The 26,947-nt window shown below is 42.3% G+C and overlaps 1 protein-coding gene and 1 pseudogene across 1 annotated transcript in view; both read right to left on the minus strand.

Moving 5' to 3' along the window:
• Positions 1–26,947, minus strand: part of C11H11orf49 (chromosome 11 C11orf49 homolog) — a 203,192-nt gene that overhangs the window by 12,487 nt on the left and 163,758 nt on the right. Inside the window, exon 4 of the mRNA XM_041723446.1 lies at positions 8,606–8,690. Within this exon, the coding sequence (XP_041579380.1) occupies positions 8,606–8,690 (85 nt within the window). The remainder of the gene's footprint in view (positions 1–8,605; positions 8,691–26,947) is intronic.
• On the minus strand, positions 15,207–15,636 carry LOC121472223 (annotated as a pseudogene).

Genomic DNA, 26,947 nt, shown 5'->3' on the forward strand with positions numbered 1-26,947 from the left:
ACAAGTTCAGAAAGATTCAGAAACATGGCCAAAGGGGCAGCCCAGATGGCTCAGTGGTTTAGCTCCACCTTCAGCCCAGGGCCTGATCCTGGAAACCTGGGATCGAGTCCCACATTGGGCTCCCTGCATGGAGTCTGCTTCTCTCTCTGCCTGTGTCTCTGCCTCTCATGAATAAATAAATAAATAAATCTTGGGATCCCTGGGTGGCGCAGCGGTTTAGCGCCTGCCTTTGGCCCAGGGCGCGATCCTGGAGACCCGGGATTGAATCCCACGTCAGGCTCCCGGTGCATGGAGCCTGCTTCTCCCTCTGCCTGTGTCTCTGCCTCTCTCTCTCTCTGTGACTATCATAAATTAAAAAAAAATAAAATAAAAATAAAAAAATAAATAAATAAATCTTAAAAAAAGAAGAAAAAAAAAGGAAACATGGCCAAGGTTATAGGGAGATTGCAAGAGCTGTAATTCAAACACAGGTCTCTCTGACTCTAATCAGCTGCACCTGAAAGAAAAGGGAGGCCCTGTGCTCTCTAGTGGGACAGTAACACCTTCCTGGTGGCACTCTCCCTTCTCCCAATCTTGGAATTTGTTATCAATGTAGGGTACCCACCCCCAGGAGGGCTCAGGAGCTGAGGCTCCATGCTGCTTCTCCCTGCAGAGAGCTTGAAGGCCCTTGCACAGCCATTTAAACCCCATTACCCTCACCTCTCCTAAGAATCCTTACAACCAGGGGCCAACTATTTCTTGCTCTTAGGATAAATATCAACCCCAATTCATGGCCTCCTGAGACCCTCATTTTCCCTTCTGGTCTCCAAACTCCTCAAACTCCAGAACCACTGGCTTCTTGAAGCTTCTTTAGGTCATTATTGGTGACAGCCTGGCTTCTTTTCCAGGCTGCTTATTTCCCTTACACTGCTTTTCCTGCCCATCACTCTCTACTTTGATCCTACCCATCCTTTTTGTTTTAAATGAAATATTTAAGACTTCAGAAAATTATGCAGAACATGATAAACACCTGTGTACCCCTAGCCAACTTCATCAAACCTTGACATTTTGCCATCCTTGCTTCAATTTGTAAAGGCTTTGTAAAATATTATATATATCGTTCAAGCCACCTGTGCTCACCTCTCCCTCATTCCATCCCTCAACCCTTCTTCCTCTGGAGCACCATGGAAAATTGGCAGTTATCACCCCTCTGCACATTTTTTATGCTATAATAACTCACACAAATGCCTGTATTTGTAAAACATTATCAGCTTGTTTTCAAACTTTATGTATATTCTGAGATATAAGAGTGTTGGTGCATATATTGCTACCTATACCCATTTTCGTTCTGTATAGCATTGAGTGGTATGAAGATACCACACTTTGTCCTTTCTTCTACAGTGGGGGCATGCAGAGCACTCCAATGATAGCTATTACAAATAGTGCTGTGTATTTCCTTATAACCAGGTATAACTGTGAACTTTTTAGATTTGCCTGAATTGCCTCAAAGTGATGGTACCAATTTATACTCCCACCAGCACTTTATGAGAGTTCACATCCTCACCAATGCTTGTGTTATCAGACTTTAAAATTTTTGTCATTTTATGTGAAGTGGCATCTCAATTTAATTGGCATTTCCCTGATTACTAGTGAGTGTGGGCATGAAAATATGCTCATATGTTTATGAGCTGTTAGGGTTTTCTGTGTATTGCTTGCTCACATCCTTAGACTATTTTTCTACTAAGATTCTTCATCTTTTCCTTATTGATTTGTAGGAGTTCTTTATAAAAAATGTTTTAGACTAAAATTCTGCAGACCAATCTATTGTTAGCTATACACATAAGTATCCTCTTCTAGTCTCTGGCTTATCTTTCAACTTTATCTATCTTTGGTTGAACAGAAATTTTTAATTCTTTTTTTAAAAAAGATATATTTATTTCAGAAAGACAGAGAAGGGGGGGAGGGGCAGAGGGAAGGCTATCCAAGCAGACTCCCCACTGAGCACAGAGTCCCCCATGGGGCTCAATCTCAGGAGGCATGAGATCATGTCCTGAGCCAAAACCAAGAGTCACAATATTACTGACTGAGCCACCCAGGTGCCCCTTGGGCTTTTTGTATCTTAAGGATTCTTTTACTGTTAGCCATAAATATATTTTCTTCTCTTCTAGAATATTATAGTTTTGCCTTTCACACTTAGGTCTGTCATTTATATGAAATTGACTTCGGAATATGATATGAAGTAGGAATCTAACTTTATTTTTTTCCTATGTAAATAACCAATTGCCCCATCAATGCTTATTGAAGCATCCCTTTCCCTACTGCTCTGCATATCATGTTTTTATAAATGTGTGTGTCTCTCTGGTCTGTCTGCTATGATGTGTTTGTCTAGCCTTACTCAAGGACCATACTATCTTAGTTACAAGGGCCTGGTAACTAAGTCTTGTGAACTGTAAAGTGTGTGTTCATCTCTTACTAATCCTTTAGGCTCCAAACTCAACATCTCTTCCTCATGGAAAAGCATTTCATGATTCCCCATGTTAGGTCTAGGTTCCTGTTTATATGTTCCTATAGCACTTGGTACTTCATTTATTTAATGTCTGTGGCTCTATCAGTTTGTAAGTTCCTTGAGGGGTAGAATGACATCTAATTTGCTTACTGTTAGCCTCTCCACAAGCGTAATGACCAGCAACACATAAAAGGCACTTGATAAATATTTGGTGAATGAAAGAATAGAGAAGGAAGGGATGGTCTGTTTTGGCAAAAGACCATTTGGGCCAAGAGTGGTGCTGTTCGATGCAAGTCAGAGCTAGGAAAGATATTGAAGCAGAATGATATTACCAGGGAGAGGCATAACAAGAGACAAATACCAAGAAAGCATATAACTGTATCCTGAGTGCATGGCATGAAGTCTGGCAGATACTAGATACTCAGGAAATATCTGAAAAAAATGAATATGGGAATCACTCCCCATTTGCTCATTATAATTCTTAAAAATTGGTAATTTTTTGAGGGCCATGTGACAAGCATTTTGCATGCATTATTTCATTAAATCCTAAAAATTTTATGAGGAAGGTGTTATCATTATTTCTATTTTACAGATGAAAAAAATCGAGGCTTAGAGAAATTGCTCAGTGTCACAGGCCAGTAAATGAAGGAATTGGGATTTCCATCCAGGGCTATCTGGCTCCAGCACCTGAGTCCCTTCACTATTAGGTATCTGGCCTTTGTGACACAGGGGCTAGCTGAAAAGTGACTCTCTTAAATGGGGGTGAATTGCTACATCTACAACCAGATTCCTTAGGGGTTCATGTGTTTTCAAGTCACTATCTGTATTTAGCATATAACCATGAAGAACTTTCCCTAGTAAACATGTATTACTCACTGGAGAATCTGGCCTTCAGTGAGGTAGAAATGAGTTAAATGGTGTTCTAGATGAGAGAGAGAAAGAGAGAAAGAGAGAGAGAGAGAGAGAGAGAGAGAGAGAGAGAGAAGGAAATGTAATTCCTTTTGATGCAGTCAACTCTAAAATGCCAGGATGAGACTGCCTGCGATGCCCTTAATCAGTACTTCTCCAACTGTCGTTCCAGACCATCATCACATGGGAAAATTTTGAAAATATGAATTTTGGAATGCTACCTTGGATCCACCTAACTCTGGGGATGGAATGAGCCACCTGGGATTTAATAAGCTCTGCAGGGGACCTTGTGTCACTTGTGCCTTGAATGTGTTACAGGTGGATGATCCTCTTGGCCCAGCAGGGAAGAAGCCAGAGCCTGCAGGCTAATCACAGGCAGTTCTATCTTTACTGACTTTTTGTTATATGTTTATTATTTTCTGAGTGTTCTGAAGTGAAAAAAGGCCAGAAACAACTGCCTTAGGGAGCTGAGGAACTTCTCGTTTATATTTTTAAAATCTGGTAATAATAATGCCAATATTATTTTAGCAGCAAGAAACTATTATATACTGAATGTCTACAATGTGTTAAGCAATATATACGTATTTTGTTGTGGTTGTTGAAACTGACACCACCCTATGAGTTAGTTATTATTATTCCCTATTGTACAGATATGGAAATAAGGCTTAGAGAAGTTATGAGAAATCCTCAAGGTCATCCAGTGAATAGTGCACCAGTGGCATGGACCCTCACGGTGTTTCCAAGGCCATGATGCCCATGCTCTTACAGGTCAGGGTTAATACTACTACTTCTAACACTCAAAGTTTGCTCTGTGCCAGGCATTACTTCAGGCACATTACATACTTCTTCAATTATTACAACTATTACTATTTACATTTGACAGATGAGGAGACTGAGGCTCAAAAAATAACTTTTCCAAGGGCACAAGCTGGGAAACTGAATCTGGGATTTGAACTCAAGAAACCTGGCTCTGATTACATGCTCTTCACCTTCAGGAAAGCCTCTCAGTCCACAGAGGAGGGAGGCGGAGATGCTGTGGTAATCATTTAGGATAAGACTACTTAATGATGCCTACTGCTGTGGAAATACATGAAGTGGAGGGCATCTGTGGCTAGGCCTGCCATTCAGCCCATTTGCTCTCTTTCCTCTCCTGTGTTTCCAGCTCACACCTGTTGTCCCAGGGCCTGGCCACAGTGCTTTCAGTCCATAAGTCAGGCACATGTGGAGACGCCATGCTCCTGAACTGGCTCTGGTGTACAGCTGCCTGTGGGTTACATTCTTCTCTGCACACATCATCACAGACTGGAGCCTCCTCCTGCAGCCTGTCCTCAGACCTCAGGGCCCTGCATAAAGCAAGCCCAGTCATGAGATGGGAGAGTGCAAAGCCTCTTCTAGCAATAGTGATTGCCTTGGAGGCCTAACTACCTCCAGGGTAATTTTGATCAGAAGTCTGGTCTTGTGTGTGAGGAAGCTGGGATCTTGGCCTTCAGGACAAAATAGGAATAGCTTAAACAATTAGAGAATACTTTATGGGATATATATAATTTTTCTATACACACACCAGCTGGAGTAGAGTGGGGAAAGAATGGCACTGGGGAGGTAGGGCTGACACAGAAGCCTGATACACAGGGAGCAAACAAACTTGCCCCAGTTTTGAATTCACCTCTAATTTTATAGCCAGTATCCTGAGGATTGCCCTAGGCCCTTCTGTTGTTTATACTTGCATTCCCATCATCTCTTCACATGTCTACTGACAAGGACTGGCTATAGTCCTCAAATGGAAAGGTTTGACTTTTCTATCAAATAGTAGGTATTTTGGTAAGGAGGGGATAAGCTTCTCTTCTGGCCACAGCTACAGGAATACCATTCTAGAAGTCTGTTAGTAACAATAATTGTAAGAATCTGTGAATTTTACTTTTTCTTCCAGGAGAGAGAGAGAGAGAGATTGATTGAGAGAGAGAGAGAGCACAAGTAGGAGGAGCAGCAGAGGGACTGGGAAAAGCAGGTTTTTCGCTGAGGAGGGAGCTTGACTTGGGGCTTGATCTGAGGATGCCAGGATCTTGACCCAAGCTGAAGACAGATGTTGAACCGACTGAGCCACCCAGATGCCCCAGAATCAGTGAATTTTATAGGACTATGTTACTTCTAGTCTAATCTTCAGTGCTTAGGCATATCAGATTTTTCAGAAGGGCATGGGAGATGGATGGGGCAAGTGCAGTGGCTTCTGGGGTTGAAAAATCATACAGAAGGTCACCCTCCTTAACTTGCCTCCTACCTTTCAGAAAAGGAGGACAGTGGCTGTTCTGGAGTGAGAGAAATGAAGGGGAGATGTCACAGAGTGGTAGCAGGCAGTGACTGGAGCCTAGGTGATCCTCTCCTAAGCCCAGTGTTAAGCTCCTTGAGAGGCAGAACTCTATCTGTTCATCACTGTATCCCCAGTGTGCATAAGAGCTCCTGGCACAAAATCAGCACTCAAGAAATACTTGATGAAATGAACTACTGACACCTGGTAAGACATGCGTGAACCTCAAAAACATGATGCTAAGTGAAAGAAATTAGTCACAAAGGACCACATATTATTGGACTGAATTTATTTGAAAGATCTAGAAGAGGCAAATTTATAGAGATAGAAAGCAGCTCAGTGCTTGCCCAGGGCTGAGGAGGAAGAGAGATTCGGGAGTAGCGGCTAAGGAGTGCAGGATTTCTTTTGGGGGTAGTTAAAATGTGCTAAAATGGATCATGGTGATCGATATGAATATACTCTGTGATAGGACTAAAAGCCACTGAATTTTATACTCTAAGTAGGTAATTACATGGTATGTGAATTGTATCCCAAAACACTGAAAATTTTTGATGAATATATAAAGGAATGAACAAATGAATATAGGATACAGTTGCTGATTTTTGTTTGTAGCATTACTTAGAACCATGGCCTATTAGAACCATGTAAAATGCCTGACAAGGGATATCATTCATATGTTCACCCAATCAGGAGACACTTCTGGAGTGTGTAGCATGCATCCGGGTACTGTACTGAGTGACAGTGATCCAGCTGCAAACAAGGCTGGTATAGATCACGCCTGCCCTCGTGGAGCACACATACTCACACTTACTGTACCTTTTCTCTAAGAATTCTTTAGTTAGAGTTCACAGTTGATTTTTATTATTCAGCTATGTAGAAATAATGGTACAGTCTTTAAGAGCATGGAGTTTTCCCCTTAAAATTTTGGGGTGGAAGCTTCCTTAAAATGAACTGACCCCAAGGGGAATTATCACTGGAAATCTGAAGGTAACATCTTTTATTTTTTTAATTTATTATTATTTTTTAATATTTTATTTATTCATAGAGACAGAGGGAGAGAGGGGCAGAGACACAGGCGGAGGGAGAAGCAGGCTCCATACAGGAAGCCTGATGTCGGACTCGATCCCAGGTCTCCAGGATCACACCTGGCTGCAGGCAGCGCTAAACCGCTGCGCCACCAGGGCTGCCCAGGTAACACCTTTTAAAATAATCTCCCACATTTTATTTTCAACTATGGAAGAAGAACAAATCTAAATCTTCTTTGGATAGCAGGTAAGTTAAAATGATAAAACCTGAACTGTAGCTTTCACCAGTGGCCACTTGCCCCTGGAGGAGGTAAGTATCCACTGAACAATGAGGGGGAAAAAGGATTTGAGTGCGTGGTCAGTAAGCAAGTTTTGCACATGATCAGCAAAATCAGTGCATGAGCTGTGAGCTGCAAAACAGCCTGCTCCAATATGAGGCCGGTGCCTGTTGCTGGCAGCAGAGGACTTCCCATCTTTTTAGTTGACGGGGGAGCTGGCTGGCTCATTTCAGAAAGACCCAATGGTTTTTGGTGTAGTGTAATTAGTGCAGTCATGGTTTCAGTGGGTCAGACCACCACGCAGAAATAACTTCACAATATGAGCAAATCGGAGTGTAAGGAGGTTAAGAGCAAAGTCTCTGAATTCAGGCAGCCTCTGCAGCCTCTGGGTTCAAGTCAAGCCTCTGCTACTTAAAAGCTATCAGTAAATTCAGACAACATCCTTGACCTCTTTGAGCCTCCACTTCTTCTTTTTTTTAAATTGAGTTATATGAATTTCCTCTTCAGTAAAATAGGAAGGTAACAGTTTTTATAAAGATTGAGATCATTAAAGTAAGTGAATTTAAATGAAACAATGAAGATAAATATGCATACATTATGATTTAGGTAAGATGGGCATTTAAAAAATATTACTGAGACTTTACTTTGAGCAGTTTTAGGTTCACAGCAAAATGGAGGGGAAGGTACAGAGATTTCCTACATACTCCCTACTCCCACTCATGCACAGCCTCCTCCATTGTCAACATCCCACGGTGCACCAGAGTGGAATGTTTGTTAAAACTGATGAACCTACACTGACAGAGTTATCACCAAGTCCATACTTTATATTACCCTTCACTCCTGGTGTTGTATATTCCATAGCTTTAGACAAATGCATAAGGAAATGTATCTATCACATATACTACAATACAGGGTATTTTCCTAAAAATCCTCTTTTTTGGCAATTTCAGACAACACAATTTTTTGAAATTTGCCACCTTAGCTCAAATTCTGCCTTAAGGAAAAGTTAACTGAGGCATAGTCCAACTACCTCATTTGGTTAAAAATGTGAATGACTATGAAACCAAACTCAGAAATTAGGGGGTTCTAAACCACTTTTGCCAAGTCTTCCTGGTTCTGGACTGGTCTTGAAAATCTTTTAGCATAAGTAATATGATTTATTCTTCCCTCAATTGGGCTTTATCACCTTCATGCCTTTCCAGTCTCCAATCTCAATCTGCTCCTTCACTGGTTGCTGCCAACTCTTGTCCCTTCTCTTCTCAGAACATCCTCTAGAGGTTTCTGTGTGTGTGTGTGTGTGTGTGTGTGTGTGTGTGTGTGTGTATGTGTTTGCCTCTTCATCTCACCACTCCTCAACTCTATCTGCAGACCCTAAGACTCCCCACAGAAACCACAAAGGATCATTTGCCTTCCCTTTGGAAATGGCAGAAAGTATTATGTTTTGGGGCAAATCCCAAATAGACCCCTCTCCAAATGCCAGTTTCTTTTTAATGGTTTTTTTAGTCTTCCTAATGGTTTGTTAGTTTGTATACATTTCAGGTTTCTTTAAGAAGCCCTGGTACACAGAGGGCTGAACTGGCTTCTAGAGCCCAGGGGACATACATACCTGGCTGCTTTCTGAGTAAGCTCCAGCGGGAAATCTGGGCACAGCAATTGCAGCAGACAGTGATATTCTCTCATGGTCAGCAAATCTGAAGTTGAAATAGAGAGGAACACATTAAGTCTCTGTGTGGGAAAGCACTGATTGCTCTCTTATTGGCCATTTTCTGGGCTTCAGACATCGTCTCAGTAGAGCTACTCTTATAAAGGTGAGTCAGTGTTATGGGTGTGCTAGCCACTAACCTCTGGAGGTGAGATTTTAAGATCACTGTTTCTACAAAGTTTTTCCTGGGTGGAAGCTATCCTGCCTGCTACAATATCTTGCCACAAGCCACATCCAATGGTTTGAAAAATGGTCGGGTGAGAAGGGAACAAGAGGGGTACCTTGAGCAGCCTTCTTAGTTTGGTTTTCCTTGTGCATGAAAATCCACAAGAATGAGTCGTTTCAAAGCTGGTTAAATCTGCTGAAATTCTCTGGCATGGTAACATCCACCACAACATGCCCAAAGACCATCCACAGAATATCTGGAAGCACTACTAAGGCAAACTCAGTCTTGCAATATATGGAGAAGAATACATCATAGCAACCCACAGACCTTATTATTCTGTCATCCAGGATTGCATGGGTAGGCTTCGTTTAGATGCCTGCACACAAATCTGGTCAATCTGTTATAGAAAGCCAAGACAAATGTTCAAGATATACAATCAAGGCAACCAAATGATTCCTGATATATAGAAGTAGTGCTCTGGGAGAGGTGAGCCAGGATGAGGCTCTCTGGCCCATCAGAAAACCCAGAGAGGCAAATCTCGGGGAGGTCTATAGGATCCCAAGGGAGAGAAAATACACTGATGTGTAAAGGTTTTTTTGTTACTGCATGAACCAAAGCCAAAAGATTTTAGATCAGCCAGGCAGTAGCCATCCACAAGTATTTTGTACACTGAAGCATTTCAAATATGGAAATGCCAAGCTAATGGTAAAGCAAGAGCAGGCATCCTGGAAGCCATCCTAACTGGGAGAACGAGTGAGAGAAGGGAATCCAGAGGGCATGGCCACATTTGGGGAATGAAGATGATGATCATAGGCACTTGGTTTCTTTGGACCTAAGTTAGCCCAAGCCACAGGAATCCAGATCTCCTGCCCTGCTAGTTTGGTTGATGTTTTTCCAAGATAAAAACCCCAAATCTCCAGGGACAGGTCTGGGCTCCTACTACTTTTTCATCAAAGCTTAATTCAAGGTGGAGGCAGAGAGTTAGACTAACCACACTGCTAAAGTCAGGGACACCAAAGCAACAGATTCAGCGTCAATGTAGGTCAAAGGATCAAGATGGCTTTTGTGGCCTTGGTCTTGGCCACAATGGGGTGTGCACTTTCCTCTCCTCACTTGCCTGACCTCGGGCATAGCCTGGTAGGAGGTTTTGTTCTTCAAGGGACAGAGGAATAGCCACTCGTGGTTTTGCAGATTTTAGGTAAGGGGCAGGAAAGGTGAACAGAGGGGAGAAAAGCTATTGAGTCTAATGAGTTCCCACATTATTCTCACTCTAGAACTCCCTGTATAAAGAGGAGTAATTTCTGGCAGGAAGTAAATACAGGCATACCTTGAAGATACTATTGATTTGGTTTGGAACTCCACAATAAGGCAAACATATCAATAAAGTGAATCAAACTAAGTTTTTGCTTTTCCAGTGCATGTGAAAGTTATGGTTACATTAAACTGTAATCTATTAAGTGTGCAATAGCATTATGTGTAAGAAAAAGCACACACCTTAACTTAAAAATACTTTATTGCTAAAAAATGCTAATCATCATTCTGTGCTTTCAGCAAGTTGTAATCACTGATGACAGATCACCATAATGGTAATGAAAAGGTTTGAAATATTGTGAAAATTACCAAAACATGCCACAGAGACACAAAGTGAGCAAATGCTGTTGGAAAAATGGCACCGATTGACTTGCTTAACCCAGGGTTGCCACAAACATGCACAAAATATGCACAAAAATGCAACACTGGGGAAGCACAAACGTGCCTGCAAAGGAAAGTTCTATCTTTGAATCATCGTTGCTTTCCTAGGCTAAGCTTTGGTGGATGTATCTGATACTATTCTTGGGGGTTGAAGTGTTTCACAGAAATCCACATTTGTCCCCCCAAATTACCTACAAGATGTCCTTGGGAAGATAAACAAGATAAAGGAAAATAAGAAGCCTAGAGAACTGTGTAACTACCATATTTAATCAAGAAAGACAAGGTCGGGTATCAATCTCAGCCTCCCGGTTTCCAGACCCTCAGCTCTCTTTAGGTTCTTGATGATATTATAACTCACATGCCTGAAATACTTGCTTCCAAGGCAGAAGAATGATTTACAAAAATCATTCTACATTTCTCTAATGCAACAACAGCTCTTGGAAATACTAAATACATCAGAATAACAGAATACACCTTGTTCACCACTTCTGGAACTGACTTTCCCAAATGTAAAATGAGGAAGATAGTCAGATAAAGAGAAGACAGTTCAGGCAGGGGCACCTGGGTGGCTCAGTCGGTTAAGCATCTGCCTTTGGCTTGGGTCATGATCCCAGGGTCTTGGGATTGAGCCCCATGTCAAGCTCCTTGTTCAGTGGGGAGCCTGCTGCTCCCCCTGCTTGTGCTCTGTCTTCCTCTCTCAAATAGATAGATAGATGGATAGATAGATAGATAGATAAAATCTTAAAAAAAAAGAAAGTCCAGGCAAATAGAGAATTTTTGCCACCTTAATTGTGGAAGACAGCAGGGTTTTTTTGTTTTTTGTTTTTTTTTTAAGATTTTATTTATTTGAGAGAGAGGAGGAGCACAAGCAGGGGGAAGGGCAGAGGGAGAGGGAGAAGCAGACTCTCTGCCTAGCACAGAGCCTAAGGACACAGTGCTGAATCCCTGGACCTCAAGATCATGACCTGAGCTGAAGGCAGATGCTTAACTGACTGAGCCACCCAGGTGCCCCAAAGACAGTAGTTCCACTTTTATTAATGCAGTGGCTGGATAATACCAAGGCCACCTGATTTTGAGGGAGAGGCATCTGCTACTTGGAGACACTCCTCAGTTGTATAGTGGGTATTTGGGGGAATGGTGGGTGATAAGACTTGTCCCAAAATCTGAACATTGATGAGCAAACAGGAGCTGTCCCATCCTGTCCCTCAGGCAAGGGTTCATATTTCAGCTCTGCAATTTACCAGTTATGCAACCTTGGACAAATTGCTCAATCTCTCTAACTCTCAGTTTCTTATCTGTAAAATGGGAATGATGATACTTACCTTTCAGGGTTGAAATCAAGATTAAAAGAGATGATGTCTGTAAAGTAGGTAGCAGAATGTCTAGAAAACAGTAACATCAAACAAAGGGGATATTGTAGTTTTGTATTTAAATTCTGGGGGCAAAGATAGAGAAGAGGAAAGTGTTCCCTGCTGAGTTTAAATGCTTAAACACCCAGGAGTGGTATGCCTTTAGAATTCTCTGTCAGGTTGCCTGAGCCAAATCTGTTTTTATTTTTATTTTTTTAAAATATTTTATTATTTTTCATGAGACACACACACACAGAGAGACAGACAGAGAGAGACAGAGACAGAGAGAAAGAGAGAGGGAGAGGAGAGACACAGGCAGAGGAAGAAGCAGGCTCCGTGCAGGGAGCCTGATGTGGGATTTGATCCTGGGACTCCAGGATCACGCCCTGGGCGTAAGGCAGGCACTAAGCCACTGAGCCACCCAGGGATCCCCTATTTTTATTTTATCAAAGATTTTTTATTTATTCATTTGACAGAGTGAGTGAGCGAGAGAACAAGCAGGGGAGGGTCATAGGGAGATGGAGAAGCAGACTCCCCACCGAGCAGAGAGCCTGACACACAGTTCCACTCGAGGACCCAAGCCAGACGCCCAACTGACTGAGCCACACAGGTGCCCCTGAGCCAAATCTGTTTTTAAATACTCTTTTGCAGTATTCATGTGTTTACTATTACCATGGGCCTCCTCAGCTTCAGGCACTGTATCACAGCAACGAACAAGCTAGCAGTTTCCCCAGCTTCTGAGGTTTACACTCAGACCCTAGTTAGCCCTAAATGCCTACTTTGGGTCCTCTAAGAGCTCTCCAAGATCTCAAAGGCCTTTTCAGGCAACCCTTTAAGCTTCAGGAACAACGGTAATGAGACTAAATAGTTACCAAGCCTTGAATTAGCTCACTTAACCTCAACAACAACCTTATGAAGGAGCCTCCATTATTTCCAGTCCCACTTCACAGATAAAGCTTAGAGAGATGAAATACAGCTGGCGCTCGAACAATGTGGAGTTAGGGGCACCAACCCCCTGTGCAGTCAAAAATCTATGTATAACTTTTGACTCCCCCACAAAACTTAACAACTAATAGCCTACTGTTGACCAGAAGCCTTACAGATAACACAGTCAATTAACTTATATTGTGTATATGTATTCTCACAATAAAGTGAGCTAGAGAAAATGATATTAAGAAAATCATCAGGAAGAGAAAATACATTTACAATACTGTGTTGAAAAAAAAATCCACATACAAAGGGACCTGGGCAGTTCCAACCCATGTTGTTCAAGGGTCAATTGACATCTATCTGGTGAGTGAGAAAAGAGGGGTCTGAAGCCTGGGGGACAGTAAGGGAACATGGCTTCCCAGAGCAAAATCTTAGGCAGGGAGGGAAGGAGGGGTGAGGGCTGGCTGGGCTTAATAATATTGATAGCCAATCTTTGAGAGAGAGAGCACGAGTGGGGAAGAGATGCAGAGGGTGAGGGAGAAGCAGACTATACTGAGCGGGGAGCATGATGTGGGGTTTGATTCCAGGACCCTGGGATCATGACCTGAGCCGAAAGCAGACACTTAACTAACTGAACTCCCTCCCCTAGGTGCCCCCTAAGTACTACTCTTGCAAGGGTTTTCCTATGTTGTCTAATTAATCTTCCCTATGGTTATCCCCATTTCACAGATATAAAAACTCAGATCGTGTATGCCTAAGAAGTAGAACTGGAATTCAAACTCAGTCAGGTTCCAACATTTACCTAACATTTTCAGCACCTTGATCTTATCAGCCATAATGTGTGAAGGCTTAAGAGCTTGTTTTTCCCTCCAAACAAACTGCAGGAACTAAATAGCTCCAGGTGAACTGGATCAAGGAGACAATTCAAGTGAATTGGGATTTTTTTTCCTGTAAGAAATTTAGTCTGAAAGGTTCTAATTACTGTCAACAGGAAAGACAATAAGCACCGGCAGCACTGCCTGTGCTGGGCCAGAGGCCACGGGAGGGCGGAGGATGAGTACACCTGTGCTCCTGGCCAGGCCGCCATTTCCCATCCCCACCCACCTGCCAGCCACTGTTCATCCTGGCAGGTGCAGGGAGGGTAAGTGGTATGTACCAAGAGATGCCTTCTCCAAAGGAATACCACATCCCCAGCTAGGAAAGCTTTAGCCAGCAGGTCCTAAAAGTTCAAAGGCAAAGGCACAAGAAGGCTTTGGTGTAAGATCAAAATTAGAATACTCTCCACAAATTGGTGCCTTTCTTTCTGTGGGTGGTCAGGGCTGTTAAATGTTCTTATTCTCCACCTTGTAATAGTTCCATTGACTGTGGGCCTGGCTCTGGACCAGAGTTTTTATGTCCTGATTCTCTCCTTTCCAGAGGCAGCACAGCGTAGCACTGTGGCTTATGGCATAGACATCAGTTATCCTGCCTGAGTCCACATCCCAGCTTTGATACTGACCTTTAAGCTCTTTGTGCCTCAGTTTACCCATTTACCTATCTATAAAATGAGGATAGTGATAGTACTGCCATCATGCAGTTGTTGTGAGTTAATGTAAAGTACTTGGAACAATGTCTGGCCCATCAAAAGTGCTGTTAGTATTTGCTAATATTATTTTGCAAATGGAGAAACTAGAGTTTCTTTAACTAAGGTTAACTGCCTTCTCAAGGAAATAGAGCGAGTCAGAGGAGGGAGAATGATGATTCAGACCTAAGCCTGTCTAACTCCAAAGGTCCTGCAAGTTCTACTCCAGCAAGTGGGATCCAGCTGTTTTGTGGAGGACTTGACCTCTGATGGTAGGTAGGACTTTTCACACCAGGTGACTGACAGACTTTCTATTGAAGTTAAACATATAGATACCCTCCAGGTGGGCCACATTAAATGGCCCAGGGCAGTTGTATTAGTGCAGAGCCCAGACTTTTTTTTTTTTAATTCATGAGAAACGCAGAGAAAGAGAGAGAGAGACACACACACAGAGAGACAGAGGAAGAAGCAGGCTCCATGCAAGAGCCCGACACGGGACTCAATCCCAGGACCCCAGGACCACGCCCTGGGCCGAAGGCAGGCGCTAAACCACTGAGCCACCCAGGGATCCGCAGCCTAGACTTTGTAATCAGACACCTGGGTTTAAAACCTAGCTCTACTACTTAACCACTCTACTACTTAACCATGATTTGGATAAGTTACACAATTTCTCTGAATCTTGGTCTCCTCTTCTTAGAAATGTGAATAACCACAGTACCTACCTAATGCAATTGTTGTAAAAATAAAGACAATTTATTATTTTTTTAAATGTTAAAAATAATAGAGGTTAAATAATATATATATATATTTTTTACACTTTTCCAACGAGTATTTATTATTAGTTAAGCCATGATTCAGGATCCCAGGGTGGGGATCACCATGTACCCAGGTCCCCCTTCACCACCCTGGGAGAAGGATGGAGGACAGAGGAGAGGTGGGTGGAGCCAGGTCAGATCTTCCCAGGAAATGTGCCTTCTGCACGGCGGTCATCCCAGGCCGACACCCAGGATATGGGGCAGAGGTACTTGTACACTCGCTGGTACCATTCGCACACGGAGACATCACCCCCTTTAGCAGTCATTGCCTTCTCACAGCGGTGGAAGTCCAGGTAGTTCTGCCAGCAGTTCCTAGTCTGGTTCTGGTTGGGGAAGGGGCAGTCTGGTAGTTCTTGATTTTGGACTTGATGTCTTCTGCCATGGTGCTGACTCTAAGGACACCCCTGCAGCACCTTGCAGCTCAATGTGACCCTCAGCCATAATATTTAAATAATAGAGATCACTTTAAAAATTAACCTCTACCCCCAATATGGGGCTCAAATGCACATCTTTAAGTTCAAAAGTCACATTCTCTACGGACTGAGCCAGCCAGGAACCCCGAGGCAATTTAAATATAAAGCACTTTTCCCCAAGAAAAGTATATGCCTCTGCCTCTCTGTCTCTCGTGAATAAATAAAATCTTTAAAAAATAAAAAAGCACTTTTTTTGAAAAAAAAATCAAAGTGCTCAATAATGGTAGGATTCTTTTATAATTATTATCTGATTAAAACTTGGAAGTCCTGAAATTAATGAATCTTTAGACATAACTTAAAGCCCTAAGCGCAATGCCTGGCACATAGTAGTAAATACTTGTTGGAGGAATGAATGAATAAAAACATGCATTACATTGTGACCCAGAGGAAAATCCAGAGGGACAAATTTCTGGTCACTGTGTGAACACAGAGATAAGGACTCACCAGGCACAGGAGGCATGTCTACAAATTTAGAGGGATGTGAGATGCTAGGAGCTGTAAAGTGCTGGAAACGGAAAACGTCCTAGGTACCAAAACTCTCAGCGAGCACAATACAACCTGGCAAGTGGACTACTTTTCATGTGCTTACTGACTCCTAGCACCTTCTTATCAGGTGCTCAATCCAATCGGCTTGAGTATTTGTTTTCATAGGAATACATCACCACGGGATGCCTGGTTGGCTCAGTGGTTGAGTGTTTGCCTTCGGCTCAGGTCGTGATCCCGGAGTCCCTGGATCGAGTCCCACGTTGGGCTCCCTGCATGGAGCCTGCTTCTCCCTCTGCCTATGTCTCTGCCTCTCTCTTTCTGTGTCTCTCATGAATAAATAAATAAAATATTTTTTAAAACAGGAATACATCGCCATTTTTATCATGAAAATTAGAAGAAGCCTAGCGGTTACTTCTTATTAATTCACTTTACCACTGTTACAAGTTGAGCATGAATACTGTAGTTTTCAGGATAACCAGGCCTGGCTCAGAATATTCTTTTGTTGGTTATCTCCACTCTAATCCTAGAGGGAGACAGGTGAGGTTATTTTGGCAAAGAAATAATCAGGGTTAAGTTAACTTGTTCTCACCTTCTTCTTTCTTGGAAAAGAAGGCTGAAGATCTACATTTTTTCTACATTTGGTCTGCTTTCTTGCTGTGGAAATTCCTGTCTCTGAAGCTCTGTGGGGGCAGCTTAGTCATCTCTATATCCTCCTTGGAGACCACCATGTGTGCCCACACATTTGCTCAGAACTGTGGTAGTGTGTGCTTATAGACTCAGACACCTCTGTTCTTCCTGGGAAATGGTGCATTTTCCAAGGGTCAGAGTGGTGTCATTAAAGGAGACCAGTGAGGAGTGCCAGACAGAAGGAACTAAGGCCATATCTTTGTCCCTTACTCAGAGAGAGCCTTCCCCAAAGCTGAAATCAAGTGTTTTTAGCTCCAAAAGGATGGAGGATGAGATGATGGCTGGGTAAGCTTGTGTCAGGACAAGAGCTGGAGAAAATGAAATGCTCCCAAGCCATGGGGAATCCCAGTGGACTGAACAACCTCTAGTTGGTTGGCTGCATAACCTCAGTGGGAGGCCACAGAGGCCAGAGAACACCACAGCCCATGAGTGGACTCTCCAATTTTCAGCTGCAATTGTTTTTATGTTCTTTTTATGCAGGGCTTGTGAATGCTCATTCTAAATGGCACTCACCCTCAGCCAGCCTGCTCTGCCAAGAGATGCTCGGAAGGACATGGATAGTTTGGGGCATGACCACACCGCCCCTTCCTATCCCCAGTGCCCTGAGGCTTTGGTACCAGTCCGCAGCTGAGTAAATACTTCTCAGTGCTACTCTGCAAGGTGGGGGAAGGGAGTGAGGGAGAGTGGGGAGGAGAAGAGGGGAAGGAGGTAAGATATCTGACAGCTTCAATCTCCATGTAGCGTGTGGTCCCACAAGTCACAGGAAGATAGTTAACATCCTAGAGCCCCAGAAAAACAGCAGGCTGTTTTCTTGAATTCTGTCTTTTTTGACAGCACTGTTGTTTTATATTATAAATTCAGGGGAAATGATAATTAGTTCATTGAAAAGGAAATGATTTTACAAAAGGAATGAGAAACACCGGCTTCCATCGGCTTCCATCGACACCTGTTGGGTAAAGTAGTTGGGCCATTATTAACACTATCCTTTGCCAACCCATCACTCCCCAGAGCATGTTTAGTGTGTTTAAACAGGGGCAGAAAGCCAGATTCCTTCTTTCTTTATTATGACTAAGCCCAACATCAAGAGACTATTTCTGTTTGACCAGTGTATGCATTCTAGGCAAAGAATTAAATCAAACATAGTAACAATTATATGGCAATTTTTAGAAAGAACAAAAGAGACTCCTCAGGAATTGTTTATATTATCAGAGATTTAAAGAAATGGGAACATTTCTAATCAGGATCTGAACATTCTTCCATAGGGGATTGTGTATGGCACATCATGGCAATCTGATCTGGTTTTTAGGCTAACCATGGCCATCCCGAGCTCCTACTGTGGGACTGAACCAGAGGTCTGGTATGATAAGATTCCTGCATACCATGTTAGACCCTCTCTTGGGTCCATCATGATGGAGATGTTGGGAGTTTGAGGACCAAGGCAATGGTTGGTTCTGCGGAGGACACTGTCTTAGACAGCTTTGATGACATGAACCACAACAGGCTGCACAGGCCCAGGGTGGGCAGCCATATGGCATTGTGGAAGGAGGCACTGGTGCCAGGAGAAATAAAGGCCTCTCTCCAGTAGCAACAGGACTAGTCACTCTGGGACAAGCACAGTCTTCTGACAATTTATTGAGGAAACGGGAGGCAGCTTTGAACAGCAAAATGTGCAGCAGGACCTTGGCACTATAACCTCTTGGAGGGCCGAGTAGCTTATCATAGAAGCCATTTCAAGCATAGTATCTGTACCCGTTCACATTTTAATTAGATATCAATAAGTCCAGCTCTACTAGGTGTTGTTACTTTACATTTTTGTTGGAAATAGGAAGTTAGGAAGTGTTCTTTGAAACAGAGACCTCAGAGCCAAGGTGTAATTCTTGTCCAGGAAGAAGCAAGTGCTGTCTCAAGTGCCTGTGACTCAAACCTGTTCTGAACTGACAGAAATGGTTAAACAGTCACATGAGGTAAGGTGGAGACAGAACTTCAGTCCATGTTCATGGTAACTGCCAGTGAAAGGAAACATCCTGCCCTTGCAATGGTGGTGTATCTAGAAAACCTCACTCAATCTTTGAAAAGAGGCAGTATTTTAAATTTCCTTACATGGTTCTGACCAGAATGAGGGTTTTCACATTGTTTTGGAGGGGGGAAAGTCTGTTCTCTCACTGACATGATATGACGTAGAGAAAAGAACAAACCTGAATTCTGCAAAGAACTAACCACGTTATTCTGGGTACAACTCTTGAGGGCCTCCATTATCTCACCTTAAATAAGAAAGATGTGCTATGTGAGGGTTGAAAAAAATTAAAACATATACTTTTTTTCAATGGAAATCTTATAAGGAAACTCTATGGTGCAGATAAAAACAAAGCCTTAAAAAAAAAAAGATTTTATTTATTTGAGAGAGAGAGAGCATGATCACAAGTGGGGGAGTGGCACAGAAGCAGAGGGACAGGGAGAAGCACACTTCCCACTGAGCAGGGAGCCTGACTCGGGGCTTAATCCCAGGATCCTGAGATCATGACCTAAACTGAAGGCAGACACTTAACCAACCGAGCCACTCAGATACCCCAAACAAAGCCTTTCTTACCCAACCTTCTTTTCATCTAGGCTAGAGATGCAAGGGATGAAGTGGCTGGGAGGAACCTGAGGCTGCTTTAAAACTCTAGGGCTCACTTGAGGATGGTTTAAAAAGTCCTGGCTCTAACTCAACATGGGTCTGACCCACAAACCCCTAAGTGCCTACTTAAGTAGTACAGCCTCCTGGATCGGCCAACCAGGATCCAAATCCTGGTTCTTCAGCTAACTAGCCATGTGACACTGAGTAAGCCAATTAGAAATTAGAGTAAAGGGCTGCTGGGTGGCTCAGCGGTTGAGTGTCTGCCTTTGGTTCAGGGCGTGATCCGGGAGTCTCAGGATTGAGTCCCATATCAGTCTTCCTGCATGGAGCCTGCTTCTCCCTCTGCTTGTGTCTGTCATGAATAAATAAATAAAATCTTAAAAAAAAAAAGAAATGAGAGTAAATATTAATACTAGTACCAATGATAATAACCGTATGTACAATACTGATAGTAAGACTACGTATAATACTGATATGATAGTAAGACTGATAGTAAGACTCTGTGAAGAGTTTTTTTTTTTTTAAGATTTTATTTATTTATTCATGAGAGACACAGAGAAAGTGAGAGAGAGAGGCAGAGACACAGGCAGAGGGAGAAGCAGGCTCCATGCAGGGAACCTGACGTGGGGCTCGATCCCAGGTCTCCAGGATCAGGCCCTGGGCTGAAGGCGGCACTAAACCATTGAGCCACCTGGGCTGCCCTATGAAGAGTTTTTAAGATTAAAATAGTTGGTTTTAAAAAAGTGACAGACTGGTAGCTACACTGGGGTTGAGCATAGCATAATGTATAGCAATGTCGAATCACTAGGTTGTACACCTGCAACTAATGTCACATTGTGTGTTAACTATATGTAAATAAAGCCAATAAAAAAGGAGATAGTAAATTTAAAGTGCAAGTATATGACCCAGGGTAAGTATTCAATAAATAGTACCTGCTCTTATCATGCTTCTGCTTTTGAGGCACACAGGTGGGATGGCACCTGTGTAACAAAAGGCACAATTCATCCAAGTCCTCCAGCTCAAGCCAGTGGGTGGCTAAAACAATCTTATTCCTTATCTCGTGTTTGTTTTATCTTGCGTTTGTTCTTATTGATGAGAGAATAACAGAATTCTTGCCTGAAGGCAGGTGGTGCACACCACTTTCCTTGAGAGTCAATGCACTGCCAATCCTCTATCATCTCATACTGAAAGTACTGATGAGTCATATTTATAGAGAGACTGTACAATCATGAAAACGATTTTCAGATGCATTATCACTTTTGATTCTGGTAAGAACCTTGAGAGGTGGGGAGAGGGAAATGGCATTGCTCCCATTTTATAACAAGGAAAAATGAGGCTCAATAAGGGATAAGTAAATGGTAGAGGCAGGATCTAACCAAGCCTTCTCCTTCTAGATCAAGGCCTCTTTCCACTACATGAGCCTTTCTTTCTTTCTTGCTATATGGTGCCTGGGCCGCTGGGCTCCTGGGCCCTCAGCCTTTTATGTCTTCTATGGATGAAAAACAGCCAGCATAGTGAATTCCATAATGAGAATGTAGTATATATTAGCTGTAACTGCTGTTGTTGTTAGTATTACTGTTAATATTTAAATCTGCTACCAGCTAGTTCAATTCTTTCTCTCATCCTTCTCCTGGGCTGGCTCCAGGGTCAGATGTAGTCTCCCTGGCTCTTGACTTTCTTGCTGCCCCCAAAACAAACTGACAGACCCTTTCTATTTTAGGTGACTAGCTGCTAATCTCTATAAGAAAATAGAGAAGAAGCAATGTAAATAATAAACATTTGAAGCTATAATAGGCCTCTATCTGTAATTTTAACAGGACTGAACACAGATTTGCAAGAGAAAAGTATATTTAATGTATACACAAAAATGCTTCCAACTATCTTTTTCCTTTCCAGTTTAAAATGAGGTTGATGGGGGTGCCTGGGTGGCTCAGTCGGTTAAGTGTCTGCCTTTGGTTCAGGTCATGATCCCAGGGTCCTGGGATGGAGCCCTGAGTCGGCCTCCCTGCTCAGTGGGGAGTCTGCTTCTCCCTCTCTCCCTGCCCCTCCCCACCACTCATGCTCCCCCTCTCCTCAAATAAATAAAATCTTTTAAAAAACCAAGCTGACAGTTGGGATGGGATTTTATTATTATTAATTAATATTTTTATTATTTTTAAATAATCTCTATGGCCAACATGGATCTTGAATTCTTGACTCTGAGATCGAGAGTCACACTTTCTGACTGAGCCAGCCAGGTGCCCCTGGGATGGAATTTTAAAAAGCTATCAGCAAAACTGATGACTTGTCTGAGAAAGCAAGCCACAGGAAACAAAAACCAACAAAAGTATTTCTCTGGGCTTTCCACTGTCCAACGTCGCCATAGAATAAATAGGAAGTGGAACAGATTATGCATTTGATTTGCTTAAAATGCATTTTCCTTCTCTTCTAAATAAATATAAAAGGAAGCAGTGGCTAACAGAGTTACTCACTAAGAGTGAGTTGAACCAAGACAGACTAAAAATAAAAAAAAAACAATCTAAGTTCCTGGTTCTCGATGATTGTGTGAGTTGGGGAAGGCTGTTGCCAGCATGTAGGCGTATTTACAAAGACCACAGCCTGTTCCCTCGTCAGAATCCACTAACTTCCACCAATGATGATGGATTTATGGCTACCCATCAACTAAAAAAATAGACTTAAGAAACAAAAACAGCAGGAACCAGAGAGAGGGTTGGATATAGATAAACACATACATCTCTTCAAATGAATCCACCTTTGACTTTCCTGCTGTTGTCTGTCTTTTGTGGGCATATATAATGTACCCTATCTATAATTATATGTATATGTGTGGCTAAGAGAAAGAGGCAGCTAAAGACAGAAGAGTGCCTGACTTTTTTTGGGACTGGAAATGGCACTGGGATGGGAAAGGAAATTGACATTAGCAGTTACTGTTCCTTAAAGCCATCAGCTTTGTTTTTCAAAGTATGGTTTTCCTGGTAAAAGATTCTTTGCCTGTAATGTGAGTGAATCACTCATCTTATTTTAATAAAAATGTGAACCAAATGACAGTGGCTCTGCATCCTGGGAAATGACACAATGGTGAGGCTTTCTGAACCCTGATCCTTATCTTTTAGTGGGACTGGCAGGCATACAAAAGAAAGAAAGGAAAAAGATGAAAAATATCCCAGCAGTATCAAAGGATGAGCCCATGTTCTTTCATGCACGAGGATTCTAAAAGACAAAGTCTGGTCTTACTCACTGGGGTCTGGATAAAGTTCCTGGTTTCTTCACTGATCAGTGGCTTTCAATTGGACACCAGCTCCTTATGTCTCAGTTTCCTCTTCTGTCACGCCTCACATGTAAATGGTCAGGGTCGATTAGACTAAGTTAAATGTACTTTAAAGTATTTAAGATTGTATACCCTTTTAGCCTTTTGAATTTTGTCACTTTCACTGCGCTTGGGTGGCTCAGTCAGTTTGAGTGGCCGGCTCTTGATTTTGGCTCAGGTCATGATCTCAGGGTTCTGAGATCAAATCCTTTGTTGGGCTCTGTGCTCGTGCGGAACCCTTTTCCCACTCCCTCTACCACCCCTCGCCCCAATCATGCACACTCTCTCTCCATCTCAAATGGATAAATAAAATTCTGCTTGTGGATTCTTTCCTTTCCCTCTACCCCTCCCCCGCTTGTATGTGGGCACTCTCTTCCTTTCCCTAAAATAAATAAATAGGGGCGCCTGGGTGGTTTGTGATGGTTAAGGGTCTGCCTTGGGCTCAGGTCATGATCTCAGGATACTAGGATTGGGCCCCAGGTAGGGCTCCCTGCTCAGCAGAGAATCCTTCTCCTTCTCCCTCTGCCCACACCCACCCCTCAACAATCATGCACTCTCTTTCTCTGTCTCAAATGAATAAATAAAATTTTTAAAAAAATAAATATTTGAATTTTGTCACCTTCACGTATAACCCACTTGAAAAAATGAAAAGAGCAAAAGTATAATAAGCACTGGGAAGACATCCAGGAGTCTTAAAAAAAAAACATAACCGTTTAGAATTATAAACGAAAGTGTAAATTTTTTGTCTCAAGAATCCTCAGGGTTCTATTTGAGTCTAAGATTCTAGGATTCTTTCATTGTGATTCTCTGTGGTTGAGGAAAGAGCACAAAGGACAGGTAGGACATGATTTGAATACAGGTAGCACAGAACTTGCTAGAGGAATGGGAATGTTACAAATCCATGTGACTACATTCTAGGGTAGCACATGTAGTAGCTAAGAACAGGAGATCTCGAATTAAGGTGGGCCTGGGTTCAAAATGCCTCCGTTGAAGAACTAATATTGTGAAAATGTCAGTGCTACTCAGGGAAATTTACACATTTAATGCAATCCCTATAAAAATACCATGACTTCAGAGTCGGAACAAACAGTCTTAAGATTTGTGTGGAATCAGAAAAGACCCTGAATAGCCAGGGGAATATTAAAAAAGAAAACCAGAGCCGGGGGCATCACAATGCCGGATTTCAAGTTGTACTACAAAGCTGTGATCATCAAGACAGTATGATACTGGCACAAAAACAGACACATAGATCAATGGAACAGAATACAGAACCCAGAAATGGGCCCACAACTCTATGGTTAAGTAATATTCAGCAAAGCAGGAAAGACCATCCACTAGAAAAAGGACAGTCTCTTCAATAAATGGTGCTGAGAAAATTGGACAGCCACGTGCAGAAGAATGAAACTAGATCCATTCTCTTATACCATACACAAAGATAAACTCAAAATGGATGAAAGATCTAAATCTGAGACAAGAATCCACCAAAGTCCTAGAGGAGAACACAGGCAACACCCTTTTTGAACTTGGCCACAGCAACTTCTTGCAAGATACATCTATGAAGGCAAGGGAAACAAAAGCAAAATGAATTATTGGGACTTCATCAAGATAAGAAGCTTCTGCACAGCAAAAGAAACAGTCAACAAAACTAAAAGACAACCTACAGAATGGGAGAAGATATTTGCAAATGACGTATCAGATAAAGGGCTAGTATCCAAGATCTATAAAGAACTTCTTAAACTCAACAGCAAAGAAACAAACAATCCAATCATGAAATGGGCAAAAAACATGAAGAGAAATCTCACAAAGGAAGACAGACATGGCCAAAAAGCACATGAGAAAATGCTCTGCATCATGGCCATCAGGGAAATACATATCAAAACCACAATGAGATACTACCACACACCAATGAGAATGGTGAAAATTAACAAGACAGGAAACAACAAATGTTGGAGAGGATGTGGAGAAAGGGGAACCCTTTTGCACTGTTGGTGGGAATGTGAACTGGTGCAGCCACTCTGGAAAACTGTGTGGAGGTTCCCCAAAGAGTTAAAAATAGACCTGCCCTACGACCCAGCAATTGCACTGCTGGGGATTTACCCCAAAGATACAGATGCAGTGAAACAGCAGGACACCTGCACCTTAATGTTTATAGCAGCAATGTCCACAATAGCCAAACTGTGGAAGGAGCCTCAGTGTCCATCGAAAGATGAATGGATAAAGAAGATGTGGATATGTATACAGTGGAATATTACTCAGCCATTAGAAACGACAAATACCCACCATTTGCTTCGATGTGGATGGAACTGGAGGGTATTATGCTGAGTGAAGTAAGTCAATCGGAGAAGGACAAACATTATATGCTCTCATTCATTTGGGGAATATAAAAAATAGTGAAAGGGATCATAGGGGAAAGGAGAGAAAATGAGTGGGAAATGTCAGAGAGGGAGACAGAACATGAGAGACTCCTAACTCTGGGAAACGAACAAGGGGTGGTGGAAGGTGAGGTGGGTGGGGGGACGGGGAGACTGAGTGACTGGCACTGAGGGGGCACTTGATGGGATGAGCACTGGATGTTATGCTATATGTTGGCAAATCGAACTCTAATAAAAAAAGTGCCAAAAAAAAATAAAGTCAGAGACACAAGAAAAAAATATATTATTGAGGCTAGGAAAAAAAAATGCCTTTGTTATTTCCCAGCTATGTGGCATGGGCAAACTTTTCTGAGCTCCAGTTTCCTCATCTATAAAATTGGATAATACTTCTTTCTCAGACTCTCTACAACGGGGACCTCTGCTATTGCCCTAACTGCCTCTCCTTCTGCTCATTCCCTGCTCAGACCATTCTGGCCACACTGGCTTTGTATTCTTTGACTGCGTCAAGTATGCTCTTATCTCAGGCTTTTAGATCTTCTCTCCCTTCGCCCCCAACCCCCATATAGCTCTTTCCTCCTCAGGTCTCTGCTCAAATGCCATGATACATAAGGCCACTTCTGGCTGTAATATTTAAAACAACAGTGCTCCCCTTACTCCCTCATTTTCCTGCTTGGTTTTTCTCCATAGTACTTATTGCTGTATGATCTACTGAATATTTTAAAACTACATTATCTGTCTCCCTACTAGAATGTAAGCTCCAAGAGGGCAAAGATTTTGCTTCCTTTATTTATTGCTGGTTCTCAGTAAATAACTGTTAGAGTAACAGGACCGGCTGTGATAATTAAGTGAGCTACTGCTTATGAAGCTCTTCACACTCCCTGTCCAAGACAGAAATCGGCTGACAGATTTTGTCTAGCTTAAACTGTATTTTTTTTTACAGATTCATATTTATTTATTTAGAAACACGGAGAGAGTGAGAGGGGTGGGGAGGAAAAGCAGAAGGAGAGGTGGGAGGGGAATAAGCAAATTCTGCATTGAGCGGAGAGCCCAATGTGGGGCTCAATCTCACGACCCCGAGATCATGACCTGAGCAGAAATCAAGAGTCAGACACTTAACTGACTGAGCCACCCAGGTATCCCTGAACTGAATCTTTTTTATAAATTCGGAGCTAAAACACTGGAAAAGTCAAGACATTTCCTACGATAAAATCTAAATTCCAGATATCTCTTTTCTAACAAATCAGAGGACTTGGAATAGTGGGCCAACATTCCTGCAGGGCCTCAAGGAGTTGGGGCTGAGGCAGAAGCTATCCCTGTAAGTCTTCCCTGGCCCCCCTGTGGTGCACTGAATGACAGCTAGGCTTCTTCCATTACCTATCTGGTTGTTGCTGGCACCTTAATTTTCAACCCCAGATGTAGAATTTCTCTGGAGAAGTATTTAAAATAAGGATTTAATTCATGGGTAAATAAGTTTAACATTAAAATATATAAACTTCGATGTCCTCATAACATTAAGGGGAAAGAGCAAAATAAAAATTCTTGAGTACAGTATGATTACACCTTTGCTTTAAAAGAAAACAAAAGGAAATAAACTTGCATAGGAAAAAGAATGGTATATACCAAAGTGTGAATAATGGTGGTTGACTCTGCATTTGGGGATTATGGGTGCTTTGTGTTTTCTTACAGTAGGAAGAATGAATGAATAAATAGTACCCAGATTTATGGTATGAAAATTGTATCTCAATAAAGTGGCAGAAGGAAGGAAGGAAAAAAGGTAGGTAGGTAGGTAGG

Source organism: Vulpes lagopus, chromosome 11, assembly GCF_018345385.1.
Source record: "Vulpes lagopus strain Blue_001 chromosome 11, ASM1834538v1, whole genome shotgun sequence".
NCBI lineage: Eukaryota > Metazoa > Chordata > Mammalia > Carnivora > Canidae > Vulpes > Vulpes lagopus.